The 21279-nt window shown below is 44.4% G+C and overlaps 1 protein-coding gene across 11 annotated transcripts in view; it reads left to right on the forward strand.

Annotated features, from left to right (window-relative positions):
• NCOA1 (nuclear receptor coactivator 1) overlaps positions 1 to 21279 on the forward strand; it is a 259299-nt gene that overhangs the window by 99039 nt on the left and 138981 nt on the right. For all 11 annotated transcript variants that reach the window (XM_034766763.1, XM_034766761.1, XM_034766768.1 and 8 more), the window contains one exon: positions 15610 to 15715. In XM_034766763.1, the coding sequence (XP_034622654.1) occupies positions 15627 to 15715 (89 nt within the window). In that variant the 5' untranslated portion in view covers positions 15610 to 15626. The remainder of the gene's footprint in view (positions 1 to 15609; positions 15716 to 21279) is intronic.

Consider the following 21279-nt stretch of genomic DNA (forward strand, 5'->3'; position numbering starts at 1 on the left):
CAGACCAAAAGTCCATCTAGCCCAGTATCCTGTCTTCCCCGACAGTGGCCAATGCCAGGTGCCCCAGAGGGAATGAACAGAACAGGTAATCATCAAGTGATCCATTCCTTGTCGCCCATTCCCAGCTTCTGGCCAACAGAGGCTAGGGACACCATCCCTGCCCATCCTGGCTAATAGCCATTGATGGACCTATCCGACGTGAATTTATCTAGTTCTTTTTTGAACCCTGTTATATCTTGGCCTTCACAACCTCCTCTGGCAAGGAGTTCCACAGGTTGACTGTGCGTTGTGTGGAAAAAATAGTTCTTTTTGTTTGTTTTAAACCTGTTGACTATTAATTTCATTCGGTGACCCCTAGTTCTTGTGTAATGAGGAGGAGTAAATATTACTTCCTTATTTACTTTCTCCACACCAGTCATGATTTTATAGACCTCTATCATATCCCCTCTTAGTCATCTTTTTTCCAATCTGAAAAGTCCCAGCCTTATTAATCTCTCCTCGTATGGCAGCCGTTCCATGACCTTAATAATTTTTGTTGCCCTTTTCTGAACCTTTTCCAATTCCAATATATATTTTTTGAGATGTGGTGACCATATCTGCATGCAGTATTGAAGATTTGGGCATATCATGAATTTATATAGAGTCAATATTATATTTTCTGTCTTCTTATCTATCCCTTTCTTAATGATTCCCAACATTGTTCGCTTTTTTGACTGCCGCTGCACATTGAGTGGATGTTTTCACAGAATATCCACAGTGACTCCAAGATCTTTCTTGAGTGGTAACAGCTAATTTAGACCCCATCATTTTTATATGTATAGTTGGGATTATGTTTTCCAATGTGCATTACTTTGCATTTATCAACATTGAATTTCATCTGCCATTTTGTTGCCCAGTCACCCAGTTTTGAGAGATCCTTTCTGTAACTCTTCGCAGTCTGCCTGGGACTTAACTATCTTGAGTAGTTTTGTATCATCTGCAAGTTTTGCCACCTCACTGTTTACCCCTTTTTCCAGATCATTTATGAATATGTTGAATAGGACTGGTCCCAGTACAGACCCCTGGGGGACACCACTATTTATCTCTCTCCATTCGGAAAACTAACCATTGATTCCTACCCTTTGTTTGCTATTTTTTAGCCAGTTACTAATCCATAAGAGGACCTTCCCTCTTATCCCATGACTGCTTACTTTAAGACCCTTTGGTGAGGTACCTTGTCAAAGGCTTTCTGAAAATCTAAATATACTTTATCCACTGGATCTCCCTTGTCCACAAGCTTGTTGACCCCCTCAAAGAATTCTAGTAGATTGGTGAGACATGATTTCCCTTTACAAAAAACATGTTGACTCTTCCCCAACAAATTATGTTCATCTATGTGTCTGACAATTTTGTTCTGTACTATAGTTTCAAACAGTTTGCCCGGTACTGAAGTCAGGCTTACCGGCCTGTAATTGCTGGGGTCACCTCTGGAGCCCTTTTTAAAAATTGGTGTCACAGTAGCTATCCTCCAGTCATTAGAGGGGCCTAGACAAATTAGAAGATTGGGCCAAAAAAAACCCTGATGAGATTCAACAAGGACAAGTGCAGGATCCTGCACTTAGGACGGAAGAATCCCATGCACTGCTACAGACTAGGGACCGAATGGCTAGGTAGCAGTTCTGCAGAAAAGGACCTAGGGGGTCACAGTGGACGAGAAGCTGGATATGAGTCAACAGTGTGCTCTTGTTGTCCCATTCTTTGTAAAACAGATTGGCTTTTGAAATCCCTCTTGTGCTAAAAGGGAGCTGGTGCCCTAAGTTGGTGAGCTGATGAAAGTGGTGGATGATTTACAGGTTAAGGCTATTTCTACACTACAGCTTATGTCAGCATAGCTTGTCGCTCATTGGTGTGCATAAACCATCCCCCTGAGCGACATAAGTTACACTGACATAAGTACCTGTGTGGACAGCACTGTGTCGGCAGGAGAGCTTCTCCTGCCAACATAGCTACTGCTGCTCACGGGGGCTGGAGTAGTTAAGCCGACAGGAGAGCTCTCTTTCTGACCAGCCTCCTCTTTGAGGGTGGTGCTTCCTTTGTAGGGTTTCCTTTTTTCCATCATCCACTGGGCATTGGTTCAAGCACCTCTTTCCTTATCTTTGCATTGTGGTATTTTGTATTTTCTACCAAAGAATTCTATTTATTCCTTTCATGTCCTTGTTGAACAGATATTTGAACCGGCAGTCAGTGTTACTATGGTTTCATCCTTAGGGAATTCCATTCTTCAATTTGATGAGTATTTTTTGTTGCCTTGTAGGGAGTTCTGTGGACCTATGTAGATTGAGTCAATCTTACTGACCATGTGTAGGGCCCTGCCGAATTCACAGCCATGAAAAATGCGTCACGGACCATGAAATCTGGTCGTCCTCCCCCTGTGAAATCTGGTCTTTTGTGTGCTTTTATCCTATACTATACAGATTTCACAGGGGAGGCCAGCGTTTCTCAAATTGGGGGTCCTGACCCAAAAGGGATTGCAGGGCAGGTCACAAAGTTATTTTAGGGACGTAGCAGTATTGCCACCCTTACTTCTGCGCTGACTTCAGAGCTGGGCGGCTGGAGCGTGGCAGCTGCTGATTGAGGGCCCAGCTCTGCAGGCAGCAGCACAGAATTAAGGGTGGCAATGCCATGCCCTGCCATCCTTTCATCTGCGCCGCTGCTGGTGGCGGTTCAGCTCTGAAGGCAGCGCCGCCGCCAGCAGCAGTGCAGAAGGAAGGATGGCAGTACTGCAACCCCCTCTACAATAACCTTGGGAACACCCCACCACTCCTTTTTGGGTCAGGACCCCTACAATGAAAACACCATGACATTTCAGATTTTTGAAATCCCGTGACTGTGAAATTGACCAAAATGGACTGTGAATTTGGTAGGGCCCTAACCACGAGTACGTTACCCTTCCAAAGCAGATGTCACCTGTTGACAAAAGATCACTAAATGGGTTCAGAAGACTGAATTTGGGGGTCAATAGAGCTCTCAATATTACAGATGTGGTGCAACTCTTAAAGCCTGGAGCCACAAATAGAACTGAACCTTGAGAGGTAGAATCAATTTTGTGTATCTCTTAAACATTAATATGTATGTGACATGCTGCTAAGTGTGTGTTTGTACATTGCCCTCTTGTGGCTGGTGTATAGAGGGTATGAGCCAACTGCTTCTACCACCTAAAGGAGTTATTCCTTTAGTTCACATGATAGTCTCACGCTTTTAGTGCTGGAGGTCCCAGTCTTGACTGACTACTCACAGTGGGTATTTATATAACACGTTGAATTCTAAGTAACAATTTGTTGTCACCAATGAGCATGTGTGGCCTTGTGAGCAAACAGAGCTCCTTGCATTACCATGTATAAGACATTCTATCCTAATGCATGTGGGATGTCACGACGCCTGAGGTTTACCCTTAAGTTTTTGTTTGGTATGAGTCAGCCCTCCTTGAAGAGGAGTGAGAGCTCTTGGAAACAGAAACCCATGGATCCTTTGTCACTACAGAGGGTCAGTGTACACTTGGGCACGAAGAATAAAAAATGTTCACATGACACTCATTGGAGCGATATCACACAGTTTTAATAGCAGTGTAAGCATTGAGCTTTCAAATACAGAGCCCAAGGCTGCAACTGCCTGACAGTGAATCACTACATGACACGTGTTCTTGTTGTTAGATATAGCTAAGGTATTCATCGGTAGCTGAGCATCTACACAACACAGTAGCTAAGTTTATCCAGTGTGTAGTCTTTAGTTTCAACACTGTAAACACAGCTTGCAAGGCATAGCTTGCTTGCTAATAATAATACTTTGCACTTCTACGGTGTCTTCCATAAGAGGATTCAGAGTGCTTTGTAAATATTAGTCAATTAAGCCTGCCATCACTCCTGGAAGGTAAAGTAGGTTCTCAGCAGTGGAATTTACTCCTGGAAATCACCTGGGTCCATTTATTTTTGCAGTCTCATCCGGGCCCATTTGTTGCGCCTTTTATTTTTTGTTTTTCCCCTTTCTCCCTTTCTGTGTGTGTTGCCCCTTCATTGTTTGTGCTAACTGAGAAATCGGGCAAGTCTATATTTCAAACTTGCATCAGTACAGCTGCACCACTGTAGCACTTCTAGTGAAGATGCTCTAAGCCGACGGGAGAGCGTTCTCCCATTGGCTTAATAACTCCACCTCTGCAAGACGGAGTAGCTGTGTCGGTGAGAGAAGCTCTCCCGCCAACATAGCACTGTCTACACTAGGGATTAGGTCGGTATAACTACGTAGTTATACAAAGTAAGTGTGTAGTGTAGACCTGGCCTATTCCCTTTTGTGTGGTGGGCTGGTTTGCCAGTTGCCTGTTAGGTTTGCTCTTGTTCCAGCTCAGAACCTCGGTTTTCCTTTTTGGTGCTTCCTTCCCTTCTTCCAGCATTGCATATATACAGGATGTGGTCCAGATATACACCTAACCCAAGTTTGCCTTTATTATTAACAGCAACAAAACATAACCTTCAGCCAAAGCATTCTCCTGAGTGTGACTGGTCCTAGGGTTTCTGGCACTCCTGGTGATATTTATCCAATTTTCAAAGAGACAGAACGCGCGCCGCAGTCTAAAACCTGATTGTTTGGACACCGTGTACTTAAAGGAGCAGTGAGGCATCTATAGAACAGTTCAAGGTGCACCACATCTAGAGACAGGGATCATGGTGAGACTAAAGGATTCATTCTGGGAGGGTTAAGGCACTGGGCTGGGACTCGGGAGAGCTGGGTTTATTTCCCAGCCTTCCCACACACTTCCTGTGTGACTTTGGGCAAGTCATTTAGTCTCTCTCTGACTCAGTTCCCATATGTAAAATGGGGATTATACTTCCTGTCTCCCGTCCTTAGTTAGCTTAGATTGTAAGATCTTTGAGGCAGAATCTGTCTCTTACGACATGTTAGTACACACTCTAGCGCAATGGGGCCATGGTCTCAATTGAGGCCTCCCAGTGCTACTTTAATACAAAGAAGACAAAAAAAGTTTTATAATTTTTCTTTAGAATTGTTTTTAGCTGTCAAAATTTGCCCCTTTTATAATGTTAGTAGCTTTCATATCTATAGCTTTTTTTTGATCATAGGATTAATCAAGACTGTGAACGTTCCCTCCCTTACATCTCTGCACTGGCAGGTTTTACTAGCCTGCCACCCAGAGAGATCCTGTAGTAATTATCAGATTTCTGAATGACTCTACCTACGCAATAGAAAATAAAAGCAAACACTCTCACTTCAGACTAGCAATTTGCTTTGGAGGATATGGGGGTTGGGGTTAGGCCAGTTGCAGTGACGTTGGTGTTTCTGCTGCGTTGGATGGTGAGGCACTTGATTAAATTTGTATTCAATTGCCTGATAGCGTTGGTTCTTGCTGTTGAATGTAGCCCATTGAAGTTTGATGGGCTCCTGAGTATAGGAAGCGCTATGCCTAACAGTAAGTGTTTGCAGGTCTGGCCTTAAGTAGACAAAACTGATGAAGCATATGAGCCTCAGATGAATGTCCAGGTTCAAGCAGGTGTAGATATTCATTCTCTCTAGTATTCCTGCTCAAGATTCCCTCTTTGGTGAAGATTTGGTGGAAGAAGTCTTTGATAACCACAAAGCCAGTCTTCTGCTCTTTAAGGCGCAGGTCTTTGACCTGGGAGATCTGGATTAAAAGTTGCTAGTTTTGCTGCACACTCCCTTTGTGACCTGATCCAAAGCACACTGAAATCAATGAAGATTGGGGCCTTCAATCTCTCTGTCCCTCAGTTCCCCATATGTAATTTGTGATGATACTTTCCTTGCCCATTTTCTCTATTTAGATTGTAAGGTCTTTGGGGCAAGGACTGTTTTTATATGTATGTACAGCAGCTGGCACAATGGAGCCCTGATCTCAGCTGGGTGCACTAGGTGCTGCAGCAAGACTACTAATAAAGTAACAGTTTTAATGAAGAGAAGTTGATTATATGGCATAATGGTAGAGCACTGAGTAGAGGACCCTGGGTAGTGCAGAGACAATAGAGGAGTGACATTAGGAGGAAGTGGATAGTGATACACTTTGGCCCATTGAATGCAGATGCATACAGCTTTGCAGTTCAGTGTCTTCTCAATCCATCTTTCTCTCCAAGAAGTCCATGCAAAATTAGCCTGTGCACATGTTCCAGGTTTTTCAGTATAAGCTCTGTAATGGAAGAGGTACAATACACTCTAATACTTCATTGGCAAAAATAGCTAGGATTCCTAGAGGAAGAGATTGCTAGCTTGATTCTTTTTCAGCTGTTTTTCTGCTCTGGAAGATGATTCTGCTGCCAAAACTCCCAGATCTTTCTCATTCAAACTGTTCTTTCTAGGGATTGTACGATGTACCAGAGCCAAAGGTTCCATCTGTTAGTATCGTCCTAATACTCAGTCACAAGACAGTGTCTGACATCTGCAATCTAGGTGTTAGGCTGCAGCAGGTGACCAAAACAGAGAGACAGGGAATGAAGTAACAATAAAACAGGACGTAGCATGAAATCAGAAGTCTTTACTAGCCATTCGCTGAACCAGTGGCATACGGATGCATTGATTCCTTCAAGGTTCATCGCACTAAACAGATGTGATATTTGTTTTCTTTGGCAGCTGAAGTTGTGGATGTTTGTCCTGGAGTGTAGGCTCCATTTTTTTTTATGTGAGGTCAGAAAAAGAAATTTAATAATATACCATTCCTGGCTCAGGGGAGTAGCTTGCTTAGTGACTCACCTATCACTTTTGCCCATCGCCTCTTGTGCTTCAATGTAGAGCTCCAGTGTTTATTTTGTAACCTGCAGAGGTTAAAAAAAAACCAAACACACACACAATAAAAATGCTCATTAAGACTTGAGTACTTAGATTAGCAACTAATGATGTACTCGTGAGTGGGACAATATAGATGTGTCCTTGTGGCATCCTAAGTGTGCTCTTAATTATCTCTAATTGAGACTCTGTCTGCTCTGCGTGTGCACAGATGGGTTATATTTTAATAATAATAAATAACTGTATTGTAAGGGACTTTACTAACATCAAACATTTTCTTAAAAGCAGCTTACTAATTGTTTCTGTCTCCCAGTCATTAGTGTGATACACATTAAATACATTTTTATGCTGGTTTCTGGGTGAAATTCCCCCCCTGTGATGGGGTGTCTGCCCCCACACTAACCCATAAAGGGTTAATAGAACCCTAGGGAGGCTGTGCAACAGGCAGTCGATTGGAGAGGCCCACGAGGAGCACCAATCAGGGCCGGGCAGGCCCACATAAAAGGGGCAGAGCAGGTCAGGCACTCCCTGAGCTCGGGGAGGGAGGACGACTGGCTGCCTTGCAGGCAGAGGGCAGCTAGCACCTTGGACAGAGCAGTATGGGGCAGGAGCAGGGGCGCTAGACTGAGCTCTCGGCTGACTGCTGACAGGCTGGGGCCCTGAGACAAGGGCAAAGAAGGTGCTGGGGCTACGGGGAAGTGGCCCGGGGAAATAGACTGCTGAGTTGTAGGGGACATAGCACACGGCTGCGATCTACAGAGTCCCTGGGCCGGGACCCAGAGTAGCAGGCAGGCCTGTGTCCCTCACCCCAACTTGCCACTGAAGAAGTGGCTGGACAGTAGACTGTGTTCCTCCCAGAAGGTGGGAGGACAGTGTGTGACAGTGTGTCCTGAAGAGGATGCTGTATCCTTTGGGACAACACACACCTTGGAGCAGAAGTGATGGCAGCGAGACATCACCAGATGAGGGCGCACGGGCGGACTAAGCTAGTTCCCAGTACAGCCAGCAGGAGGCACCGCAGTTGTGAGTTGAACGCCATCACACCCCACTACCAGGGGAAATCATTCTATCAGAAATATAAAGAGACAGGCCTGTGAGTCCATAGAGACCTATATTCTGTGCCTGGCTTTGCCACTAATTCATTGTAGGATCTTGGGCACGTCACTTTGGTGCACTGTGCCTCAGTTTCCACATTTGCAGATAGTGATACCTTTGTGAAGCTCGAGATATGTGGATAAAAATGCAGCATAAGCACCAGCTACTGTAATTACTTATTTTCCCCCCCACTTTTTATTATTTTGACAGTCAGTGAAGAAATTGTGCGCGTGCAAAGTTACAGAATTATCACGATGCCATTGATGGATTAAGAGTTTCTCAGCGTCTCTGTGCAAACATGAAACTGAGCTTGGTCCTTTGCATCCCAGTCTGGCAGGGCCTTTTGTCACTTTTAACACACTCGCTGGCGTTCACATGATTTGAAGAATTAGCTCCCGTGGGTACAGGAATGGATTAGTGTGATTCAGGACTGAGAGGCAGTGTTCTCTAGTGTAGAGTTTCTCAACCTTTTTTGATACCAGGGACTGGCTTGCTGCCTTCCTAAACTCTGTTAGGGAGATCTCTGGGACTGGCACCAGTCCACGGACCAGTGGTTGAGAAACACTGCTCTAGTGGATAGGGCACTGGACTGGAAATCAGAAGATGTGTGTGGGGTCTGTTCCCAGATCTGCTACTGCTTGCTGTGTGACCTTGGGCGCATTGCGTCAGCACTCTGCACCTCTGTTTGCCTCTCTTTTCTGTTTGGAACACAAACTCTTTGGAAGAAAAACTCCCTTGATATGTGTGTGTCTGTCTGTGTGTGTATGCGCTAGCAATGTGCATATGTACGTACATACAGTGTCTGGAACAATATGGCCCTCACCCTGCTCCCGTACCCCAACCCCCTACCCCAGCCCGGTGAAAGTGAATGAGGGTGGAGGAGAGTGAGCAACAGAGGGAGGGGGGATGGAGCGAGCAGGGCTGAGACTCTGAGAATGGGTGGGGCCTCGGGGAAGGGACGGGCAGGGGTGTTCGGTTTTGTGTGATTAGAAAGTTGGCAACCCTAGTTATAATACAAATATATAATAAATATGTGGGGGCAGGAGAATGGATTTGGACAATCTACTTCCTGGGGCGAGTGTTCATGCTCCTAAACCTCAGGTTTTGTCTGTACTTGAGATCAGCTGTAGCTGAACTGGTGGAGGAGACAAGGAGAGCTGCCATTTGTATCCGTTGAGTTGACTTTGATCTCAAGCCTAGTTGGTGCAAACTGTGACTCCCATACAGCTATATCGACTGCTGGCCACTGATTGCTGAATCCCAAGTAAGACAGGGCCTTAATGCATGAAGCTGAATTTTTGAGTGGAGTGCAGTGCAGTTATACTGAAAACTAGTCATTGTTTAATATTGCGAAGCCAAAATATAGATCTGTTTCTGAACAGCCATTTCCAGTGCAGACATGCTGTTGCTTCGTGAAATGGTGTTTTCATTAGGGTTTTTCCATTAATGTGTTGAGAGAGAGTGGGGGTTGGAGGGAGGGGGCAACCAAACACTCTGTGTATTGATGCAGTACTTAATATGTGTTCACACAGTGGCTGACATCAGCTCCAAAGGAACCCTAATAGGTAAACAAACCAAGCAGCTAAAAAGGCAACATTTTACCCAGTCTGCCATTATAGCTCTAGTGGTTAACCTTAGCGATGGCAAAGGAGCGATTGTTTTGCTGAGCAGGTTTGCATCAGAGAGAATTTGCATTAGATTTTTTTTAATTGAACTAATTAGCTTGTTTTTGCTTCCATCACTCTGTCCTTTATCTGCTTCTGTCTGCTCTTGTGAACAAGCAGAATATTGTCATTTTACAGAAATCATAGAATATCAGGGTTGGAAGGGGCCTCAGGAGGTCATCTAGTCCAACCCCCTGCTCAAAGCAGGACCAATCCCTAGACAGATTTTTACCCCAGTTCCCTAAATGACCCCCTCAAAGATTGAACTCTCAACCTTGGGTTTAGCAGGCAAATGCTCAAACCACTGAGCTATCCCTCCTCCCTGGTTTCTTGTAAATTTCAATACTTTGATCAGAGAGCAGAGCAGGACAACACAAGGCCTGTTTGCATCTCAGATGAACACAATCCCCTGGGATGGTGCATCATCCTATGGAGTATTCAGCATGCGAAGTGTTACAGGCCTTGTTCTGAGCCGTCAGGGTCAAAACGTTTTCAAACCAAGCCATTGGAGTTATTTTTAGGCTAAGTTAAATTTTTGGCCTGTCAGCCTTGGCAAGTGTTGCTGCAAAATAAACTGAATTTATAATAAAAAGAAACAACGAATGTATTACATCAAGGGTTTAACTCAAGCCAAGGATTTCAGCTAAGGCTGCAATTCTGTCCTTAATTCAGCCTAGTTGGGCATAAAGAAGATATTACCAAGGTCACAATCCTGTAACAGAGGATTCCAGTGGGAGGGATGCGATTACAGTCCGTGGCTCTGGCCTGGCATAACACTTACTCATTTGAGTAAAGTTACTCAAATGAGTAAGTGTTCATGGGATCAGGGCCTGTGTGAGCAGCAGTAGTAGTCAGAACTCTGTTTTGTGGCTTTGTGGATGTAAGCTAAACTTTTAACTTAACTTCAGTGTCACGTTTTTGATGTGAATTTTCTTGAAATGTGTACAGTATAAATAAGCAGCATGTTAAGTTAAAAAAAAGGAGGATGGAAAGATGCTGCTTGGTACATCTATTTTGTAAAGGAAATATTTAAAAACATTGAACAACAAATGTATATCTTAAAAAACCAACTCCCCCCCCCCCAAAAAAAACCACCTTGTAATTGGAGCACATGATACAGCAGTTTGTTTTCCAGTCCTTAGTTTTTAAAGGGTTTTTTTCTTATGATTACTGTTGCTTTTGGCATTGATTTTTATTTCAAACTTGACAAATAAGAGGAGTAAAATTAGATCTGTGGTCATCAGTTAGCTTGTTGGTTTCTGACCAGAGTTTCTCTGCTGTTGATTATTCTTGTTTCTCATAAATTAGGACATCTGACTCTGCTTTTCATTCTCGCTGGCACAAAGGAGGAATTATTGATTGGCTATGCTAATATTGCTGAAAAGATTTCAGGAACAGCTTTCATCTTGGTAATAGTGACGCAAACATTAGCAAAAATGACTGCTTGCTGTATAAAGATTGGTTTCTCATGGCACTTCTGTTTAAACACAGATGTATCATTTACTTCAGAATAGACGCATTAACCAATAAATAGCAAGCACAATGAATCATGAGATAGGTTTGAATTCAGGATCTTTAGCATCACAGCACACATCTCTACTACATGAGCTAAAGGAGAAACTCCATAAACAGTAGCAGTAGTAGGCCATTACCCTCTAAGGGACCAGCTACTGGAAAGGAGACAGAGACATGCGCTCTCGCTCTCTCGCTCTTCACTAGTATATTGCACAAGATTTGAAAGGAGCATGCATAAAAGGCATTTAAAGATGTAGGGTGAGGTTTTCAAAAGGACTCAGTGTTGGTCTAACTCTGCTCCCTTTGAAGTCAATGGAAGTTTTATCACTGCCTGCAGTGGGGGCAGGGCTTATGCCAGTGTTGAGTTCTTTTGAAAATCCCACCCTTAGAGCCCAACTTTATGAAGCCAGTGGGAGTCGAGAGTGATTGTCATCTTGCAGGATCTGACCCTTTGAGAGTATCTGGCTGGTTTGTCAAGCCATACAAAGCTGAGTAAGTGTGTCCCAGAATCATAGAAATGTTCGAGGACTCTTCCAGCTCTAAGGTCATTTAGTCCAGCGCCCCACACCGAGACAAGACCATGTAAACCTAGACCGTCCCTGTCAGGCGTTTGTCTAACCTGTTCTTAGAAACCTACAGTGACGGGGATTCCACAGCCCCCCATGGAAGCCTGTTCCAGTAGTTAACTATCTTTATAGCTAGAAAGCTTTTCCTAATATCTAACCTAAATCTCCCTTGCTGCAAACTGAGCCACTTACTTCTTGTCCTACTTTCATTGGACATGCAGAATAATTGATCACCGTCCTCTTTATAACAGCCCTTAACCATATTGGAAGACTGTTATCAGGTCTCTCTTCCCCCACCCTCTCCTTCTTTTCTCAAGACTAAATCTACCCAGTTTTTAAAACTTTCTTCATAGGTTTTCTAAACCTTTGATAATTTTTGCTGCAGTCCCTTGGACTCTCTCCAATTTATCTACATCTTTGTTAAAGGGTGGTGCCCAGCACTGGACACTGTTCTCCAGCTGAGGCCTCACCAGTGCCATGTAGATCAGGACAGTTACCTTCCATGTCTTATGTCTGACACTCCTGTTAATACACCCCAGAATAATAATATCCTTTTTCTCAAATGCATCACATTGTGTCTCTAATATCCTGGGAGCAACACAGCTACAATAACACTGCATCACATTGTTGACTCGTATTCAATTTGTGATCCACTGTACCTGTATACCCAAATCCTTATCAGCAGTACTACTGCATAGCCAGTTATTTCCCATTTTATAGTTGTGCATTTGATTTTTCCTTCCCAAGTGTAGTGCTTTTCACTTGTCTTTACTGAATTTCATCTAGTTGATTTCAGATGAATACTTCTTTTTGGCAAGGTTGTTTTGAATTTTAATCCTGTTATCCAAAGTTCTAGCAAACCCCTTCCAGCTTGGTATCATCTGCAGATTTTATAAGCACACTTTCCATTCCGTTATCTAAGTCATTAAGGAAAATACCTTATCCTTTCTGCTTTTGTCCCTACTTGCTTGTGTTATTCTTTTATACTTCTCCTTAGCAATTTGTCCATTCTTTCCTCTTTTTGTAGGATTCCTTTTTTTATTGTCAAGTAATCAATATAGCTCCTGAATCAGAAGCTCTTTAGCCTCTTACTAGTCTTCCTATCTTTTCTTTGCGTTGGGATAGTTTGCTGTTGCTCCTTTAACATCTCTTTGAGAGACTGCCAGCTTTCCTGAACTTTTTTCCATTAGATTTTCTTCTCATGGGACTTTAGGTAGCAGCTCTCTTAGTTTGTTAAAGTCTGCATTTTTGAAGTCCATTGTCCTTATTCTGCTGCTCTTACTCCTTCTTTTACGTAGAATCATGAAATCTGTTATTTCATGATCACTTTCACCCAAACTGCCTTCCACCTTCAAATTTGCAACCAATTCCTCTGTTAGTCAGGATCAAGTCTAAAATGGTTTTCCTGCTGCCTATTTCCTCCACCTTGTGAAACACAAGGTTATTCCCAATACATTCCAAAGAACTTATTGGAAATTTTGTATTTTGTTGTATTTCTTTTCTAACAGATGTCTGGGTAGTTAAAGTCCCCCACTACTGCCAGATCATTTGTTTTGGGAATTTCTGTGTGTCTCATTGAATGTAGAAAGCCATGAGGTAAGTATCTGGAAGGGGTTGTCTCTCAAATTGGTTTAAGTGTTTAATTTTTTTTTTTAAAATAACCCACTTTTAAAAATATAGCTTAATAACTTAAGAGAACGGGTGGTCTGGATTTTAGCAGTGCTAGAAAGAAAGCTAATTAACCACCCTTAAGATATGGCCTTTCCTACCCATACATACATCTAAAACTCTCATCCAGGCTCTCACCATCTTGTGTCTCGAATACTGCAACATCCTGTTCTCTGGCCTTGACAAATGCAATCTTACCCCGCTCATATATATTGAGATTGCTGTTGCAAAGATCATTCTCCTATCCCATCACTTTGCCATGTTACCCCCTCTTTTCCCTCCCCCCTTCTCTAATGAATCAAATATAAGCTGCTTGTCTTCACATCCAAGGTTCTACACAACCTATCACCTCTGATTCAGCAGTGAGATGTCGATCCCCATATCCGATCAGCCCATGATGCCAGCATCCTTTGCCCACTTGTTTAAAAATTTAACAAGTACCTTCATGCTTACTCCTATGCTGCCCCTCACCCTTGGGAGGAGCTTCCTGTAAACATCTATAAAGCTACTTCATTGTCCTTCAAATCCTTCTTTAAAAGTCTCTCCTTTGCTCTGTTGTCTACAAAAAACTTAACAGTTAGACTGCTGGTGTGCTGAGACCACTGTGTATCATGCTGACCAATGTTGCCTCATTGATTCCTTGTACTCCCCCCATCTCTCTGTATCCATCTGTTGATTCTTCTCTTCTGCTTAGATAGTAAACTCTTTGGGGCAGAGATCATTTTTTATTTTTCTGTTTCTCTAATACAGTGGAGTTCTAGTCCGTTACTGACGTGCCTAGATGCTGTGGTAGTACAAATAATATTAAAAATAAAATAAAAGGCAGCCTACATTATATGGAGAAATTGCAGGATAGTAATATCAGGTACTGTATTGAAATACCCCAAATCACCAGTTACTTTTGAAAATTCTTGTCAGTATATTTGGAATTTTGTCACTTCTTTGTTTAAATAAGTATGGTTGTATTTTAAAAACCCCTAATTGGAGAGTATCAGAGGGGTAGCTGTGTTAGTCTGGATCTGTAAAAAGCAACAGAGTCCTGTGGCACCTTATAGACTAACAGACGTATTGGAGCATAAGCTTCCGTGGGTGAATACTCACTTCGTCAGATGCATGTAGAGTGGTAGCAAATGGGATATTGTAACCCTCACTGCTTAGGAATTTGATTAAAGCTGTGGGGAAGGGATTTGCAAACACTTTCCTAATGCGGACCACATCTTAATAGAATGGGTGTCTAAAGTACACTTACCTCTTTTATGTCCTCTTGCATGGACCCCACCTCCTTCCGTCGACAATCCCATAACATCACTGCAATAGCAATTGTATTCATGGGACAATGATAATAGTTTTTTTGTTTTTTTTAAAAAGCTTCTTTTAATGGAGCTGGAAACAAAGAGCGACACTGGCCTGCCATGCGACCAGTCGCCTAGTGGCCTACCAACCACAATCTGGGAATCTCTACACTAATGGAAGGTCTTAAATCAACACTGATGCAAAATGGAAGAGGTACCAAACACAGAAATCCAACTGCAAAGGGAGATGATGAAATTTTTTTTTGTGAGGGGGAGATGTTACATCCAATAAGATGAGTTATTTCCAATTAATGTAAAGTCATATACAGAGAGAGGGGGAGAGAGAGAGAGAGAGAGTAGATAGCACAGACGCAAATGTGAGGGGGTGGGGCAGCTATCTAGAAATCAGAGGATGCTAAAGGAGTAACTGAAAATCATCTAACTGTGTCATACTGCCAAAAAAAAAAAAATCAGTTCTCCCCTGTATATAGAGTGCTCTCATAATAACAAGGCTGGTGATGCTCCCGTGCACAGAGCCCTATGAAGATCATATCTGGAGTAGTGGGTGCTGTGCTTAACCTTATTGTTTGAGGGTATTGGGGAAAAAACAGAGAAGGGCAATGGAAATGATTCAAGAACCAGATTTAAAAGCTGTGGGGGCAGGGGAAACTAAGGAAGCTCAATCCATATTGTATAGAAGAAAAGGGATATAGAGGGTGAGGGCTTGTGTGAGAGAAATACTTCCAAGGTGGTAATACACGTGGTCTCTTTTCTCCACTTGCGGTGCTTTCTACTTAAGCTTCCTTTACAAGTTGGTGGGACAAGGCGTAAACTGAAGGTGGTACCGTGTTCTGGTGGGAGATTAGGGATAAGGTGTTTAATGTTAAGAGTAATTGGCTGCTGGACTAGTTTACTATTCAGTGGTCACCGGAGTCCTGCTGTCTGGCATTCCTGTGTATGAATCATTCGTTACCGGGTTGTAAGCTGCTCCCCCTGTCAGGTTCCTGATTGGTGTTTCTCTTTTGTGTACAGGTGCAAAGTAGCTCAACATGAGTGGCCTTGGGGACTGTTCAACAGACCCTGCTAACCCTGATTCCCGGAAGAGGAAGGGGTCGCCGTGTGATACGTTGGCCCAGAGGTACGTGCGCTGTTCCAAATCCATTTCTCCCACGTGGCTACTTTGTCATTCTAACCACATCGTTCTGTCCCGTCTGCTTGAGCAGATGGAGCAGGTTTCATCTACTCATAAATGTTCACACTTCCCACCAGAACTCAGCTCTCCTTGTGTTAGTGATTGTGGTGGAAGAGGGAACATGATGGAAATATAACTTCCCATCTGCTCGTCTTGCTTTTAGGTGGCAACTGATGATAGAGGCTCATTATCAAAGTTGATTGATTGATTTATAAATTGAAAGCACTTGGTGGTGGCATGGGAAGATAGCGAGAGGGCTTTCTTGGTATGAGTTAGGGATGGCTGCATTACTTGTGAATGTCAAAGCCGTGTGAGAGTTCTTCAGGCCAGCCCAAGGCTAATGCCTCCCTACTGGGTGCCCCAGCAATGCCTATTTCTGTCAGGTTCCAAAGACCTTGGTGATGAGATTCTTTTACACCATGCTACATTCAGGAGACACGTTAGTCTAAATTATAGTCCTTTCCATGTAATTGTCCAAACAGCCCTAATGGCAGATTCCTTTCATAATTCAGCTTGCTCTAGAAATGTACTCTTTGTGTGTGGCTTTCCCCGTAATTTTTCCATTATGCTGCCAGTTGGTTAATGGTAAGCAAATCCTACATGTATGTCATCGTGATTTATGTAGTTGTGAGCATTGTAGCTAAAATGGTGGTACTGGTGTGAATCTGTCAAGTCTGGCTGTTTCCTTTTTGGTGTACCCTATGTTAGGAAAGAGTTTTTTGCATATTAGTGCCATGGTTAAGTGTGTGCCACTGCTACCTATGAAGCTGTTTTGCTCATGTGCAGTGACAATGCTCAGTGTTTGCTTTCTGTCAGTTTTGCACATGTATGGACATTTTGTATTTGACTGAAGTTGTGACAGTTTCTAGACTGTAAATATAAGAGGCAGTAAGTTAATCTAGTAAAGAGATTTAAGATGATTCTCAAAAAGAAGAACAGGAGTACTTGTGGCACCTTAGAGACTAACAAATTTATTAGAGCATAAGCTTTCGTGGTCTACAGGCCACTTCTTCGGATGCATATCTTTTTGCGGATACAGACTAACACGGCTGCTACTCTGAAATCTGTAAGATGATTCTGTTTATTAACTTCAGATATTTTCTACTCACCTTTTCAGTGACTGCCTCTCCCCTCCTCTAGCAGTGAATCTTCTACAGAATTTCCAGGTCTTCCAGCAGTGCCTAATTACAATGGTGACTTGGGTTCATAGCCTAACGACGCCATCAAGTTAAAAAAAATAAAAATAAAAAAATAAAATCAAACAAACAATACGGTTGGTAGCAACAGAGGGTCCTGTGGCACCTTTGAGACTAACAGAAGTACTGGGAGCATAAGCTTTCGTGGGTAAGAACCTCACTTCTTCAGATGCAAGTAATGGAAATCTCTAGAGGCAGGTATATATCAGTGTGGAGATAACGAGGTTAGTTCAATCAGGGAGGGTGAGGTGCTCTGCTAGCAGTTGAGGTGTGAACACCAAGGGAGGAGAAACTGTTTCTGTAGTTGGATAGCCATTCACAGTCTTTGTTTAATCCTGATCGGATGGTGTCAAATTTGCAGATGAACTGGAGCTCAGCAGTTTCTCTTTGGAGTCTGGTCCTGAAGTTTTTTTGCTGTAAGATGGCTACCTTTACATCTGCTATTGTGTGGCCAGGGAGGTTGAAGTGTTCTCCTACAGGTTTTTGTATATTGCCATTCCTGATATCTGACTTGTGTCCATTTATCCTCTTGCGTAGTGACTGTCGAGTTTGGCCAATGTACATAGCAGAGGGGCATTGCTGGCATATGATGGCATATATAACATTGGTGGACGTGCAGGTGAATGAGCCGGTGATGTTGTAGCTGATCTGGTTAGGTCCAGTGATGGTGTTGCTGGTGTAGATATGTGGGCAGAGTTGGCATCGAGGTTTGTTGCATGGGTTGGTTCCTGAGTTAGAGTTGTTATGGTGTGGTGCGTGGTTGCTGGTGAGAATATGCTTAAGGTTGGCAGGTTGTCTGTGGGCGAGGACTGGCCTGCCTCCCAAGGTCTGTGAAAGTGAGGGATCATTGTCCAGGATGGGTTGTAGATCACTGATGATGCGTTGGAGAGGTTTAAGCTGAGGACTGTAGGTGATGGCCAGTGGAGTTCTGTTGGTTTCTCTTCTGGGCCTGTCTTGTAGCAGGAGGCTTCTGGGTATACGTCTGGCTCTGTTGATTTGTTTCTTTATTTCCTTGTGTGGGTATCGTAGTTTTGAGAATGCTTGGTGAAGATCTTGTAGGTGTTGGTCTCTGTCTGAGGGGTTGGAGCAGATGCGATTGTACCTCAGTGCTTGGCTGTAGACGATGGATTGTGTGGTGTGACTGGGGTGGAAGCTGGAGGCATGAAGGTAGGCGTAGTGGTCGGTGGGTTTTCGGTATAGGGTGGTGTTAATGTGGCCATCGCTTATTTGTACGGTGGTGTCCAGGAAGTGGACCTCCCGTGTAGATTGGTCCAGGCTGAGGTTGATGGTGGGGTGGAAGCTGTTGAAAGCATGGTGGAATTCTTCCAGGGCCTCCTTCGCATGGGTCCAGATGATGAAGATGTCATCAATATAGCGTAGGTAGAGAAGGGGCATGAGTGGACGAGAGCTGAGGAAGCGTTGTTCCAGGTCAGCCATAAAAATGTTGGCATATTGTGGGGCCATGCGGGTGCTCATAGCGGTGCCACTGGTCTGGAGGTATATATTGTCACCAAATTTGAAATAATTGTGCGTGAGGATAAAGTCACAGAGCTCAGCAATAAGTTGTGCTGTGTCATCATCAGGGATACTGTTCCTGACAGCTTGTATTCCATCTGTATGTGGGATGTTTGTGTAGAGAGCCTCTACATCCATGGTGGCTAGGATGGTGTTTTCTGGGAGGTCACCAATGCATTGTAGTTTTCTCAGGAAATCTGTGGTGTCACGGAGATAGCTGGGAGTGCTGGTGGCGTAGGGTCTGAGTAGGGAGTCCACATATCCAGACAGTCTTTCAGTGAGAGTGCCAACGCCCGAGATGATGGGGCGTCCAGGATTTCCAGGTTTGTGGATCTTAGGTAGTAGATAGAATAACCCCGGTGGGGGCTCTAAGGGTATGTTGATTTGTTCCTGTGTTAGTGTAGGGAGTGTCCTGAGTAGATGGTGCAGTTTCTTAGTGTATTCCTCAGTGGGATCTGAGGAAAGCGGCCTGTAGAATTTGGTATTGGAGAGTTGTCTGGCAGCCTCCTTCTGGTAGTCAGACCTGTTCATGATGACAACAGCACCTCCTTTATCAGCCTCTTTGATGATAATGTCAGGGTGGTTTCTGAGGCTGTGGATGGCATTGCGTTCTGCACGACTTAGGTTATGAGGCAAGCGATGTTGTTTTTCCACAATTTCTGCCTGTGCACGTCGGCGGAAGCATTCTATGTATAGGTCCAGACTGTCATTTCGACCCTCAGGAGGAGTCCATGTGGAGTTCTTCTTCCTGTGTTGTTGGTGGGAGGGTATCTGTGTATCAGTGCGCTGTTCAGTGTTATCATGAAAGTATTCTTTGAGTCGGAGGCGGCGAAATACGGTTGGTGTAAACTGCAGTAATTCTATAAGAAACACTTTTTTGGTAGCAATTATTTCCATCCCTAGCAAAGACTTTATGGTACTGTGAGACATTTGCCATTTCTGCCATTGTGTAGGAGAGCAGATCTTTGAATCAAAACTCTACCACCTGTACTAGGCCTGCATAAAACCCTGAGTCTGCCTTAGAGCCCAGTCCCATTAATTCTAGTGTTTCAAGCGGAGCCAGATCATTCCCTTGGAAATTAACACCCTTTGTCCCTGTAACGGGGTTGGAACTCACCATCACAGCGCCTCCTGCTGGTCATCCTCGGGAATTAGGTCTCCCAGCCTTGGAACGCCCTCTGCAGGCCGGTGATCCGCCTTGCCACTGGCCCCGTGTCCCTCCCAGGACCCCAGTGCCCTGTTATCTGGGGCGCTGCCCCCCTGGCAGTAACCCCTCAGCCTTAGGGTCTCCCCTCTGTGGGGAACCTCCACCCACTATCCCCACCTCACCTCAGTATAAGGCTACTGCCAGGCATCGTCTAGCCCCACACCCTGGGGCAGACTGCAGTATAAGTCTACTCATCACTGGCAAGGTTGGGTTTGGACCTGCTGCCTTGGCCTACCCCTGGGCTGCCCTCTGCAAACCCCAGTACCCCTTGGCCTTCTGCTAGGCCGCAGCGTGGGGCTTTCCAGGCTGGAGCTCCTCAGCCTGTCCCCAGCCCTACTCCACTCAGGTTACTCTGTCTCTAGCTCCCTGCAGCCAGGCCCTTCTCTCTCTGAATGCAGAGAGAGACTGCTCCTGGGCCTCTTGCTCACAGCCTTCTATAGGGACCAGCTGGGCCTGATTGGGGCATAGCCCAGCTGTGGCTACTTCCCCAATCAGCCCAGCTTTTCCCTGGCTGTTTTAAGCCCTTCAGGGCAGGAGCGGGGTAATCACCCCGCTACAGTCCCTCAAGCACAGTCCATGTCTAGTGTCTGTGTGGAGCGAAGAAGGCCTGTATGCCTGTCCTTGAAGGCTCCATTGCCTAAATAAATAAGAATGTGCATGGTTCTGTTTCATATATTTATTATAACTCCTTTCTTTATTAAGAAACCTGGCTCACAGCCCAATAGTAAAGCCCTTAAACCGGCCATGCATTTTCTTTTCTAACTAAAAAAACCGAGGAGTCCTTGTGGCACCTTTTGCTGATACAGACTAACACGGCTACCACGGAAACCTGTCTTTTCTAACTAGCTTTCTCATTCTCCACTCCGTAGTGATCACTCCCTCAGAAACCTTACTATACAGATACAGAAAATCCTTAAGAATATTCAGAGTAAGAGCAGGCTAGGACAGTAGAATGGATTTTACAGCTCCTTTCACACATAAGTAGGGGTCTACCAAATTCGTGACTGTGAAAATCGCGTCATGGACTGTGAAAAATGGTCTCACCCTTGAAATATGGTCTCCGGCTGCCCAGCTGTGAAGGCAGAGCAGAGAGCGATGGCTGTTATCTGGGCACCTAGCTCTGAAGGCAGTGTTTCTGCAGCACAGAAGTAAGGGTGGCAATACCATGGCACTCTTACTTCTCTGCAGCTGCTGACGGCAGCACTGCCTCTCTCTGGCCGCCCCGCTCTGAAGGCAGAGTAGAGAGCAGTGGCTGCTGGCTGGGCGCCCAGGTCTGCAGGCAGTACTATGGCCAACAGCTGTAGAGAAATAACGGACGTATGGTATTGCCAACCTTCTGAGCTGCTGCTGGCGGTGGTGCTGCCTTGAGAGCTGGGCACCTAGGCAGCAGCTGCCGCTCTCCCACCTCCAGGCAACGCTGCCACCAGCAACAGCGCAGAAGTAAGGGTGGCAATACTACAACTCCCTAATAGGCTTGCGACCCCCTTTTGGGTCCGGGCCCCTAGTTTGAGAAACGCTGCAAAGAAATCACACATTTTTCATGGGTCAGTCATGGCATAAATAGGAAATTTCACAGATGTGTAACACATCTG

This window comes from Trachemys scripta, chromosome 3 (assembly GCF_013100865.1).
Source record: "Trachemys scripta elegans isolate TJP31775 chromosome 3, CAS_Tse_1.0, whole genome shotgun sequence".
In the NCBI taxonomy this organism is placed as follows: Eukaryota; Metazoa; Chordata; order Testudines; family Emydidae; genus Trachemys; species Trachemys scripta.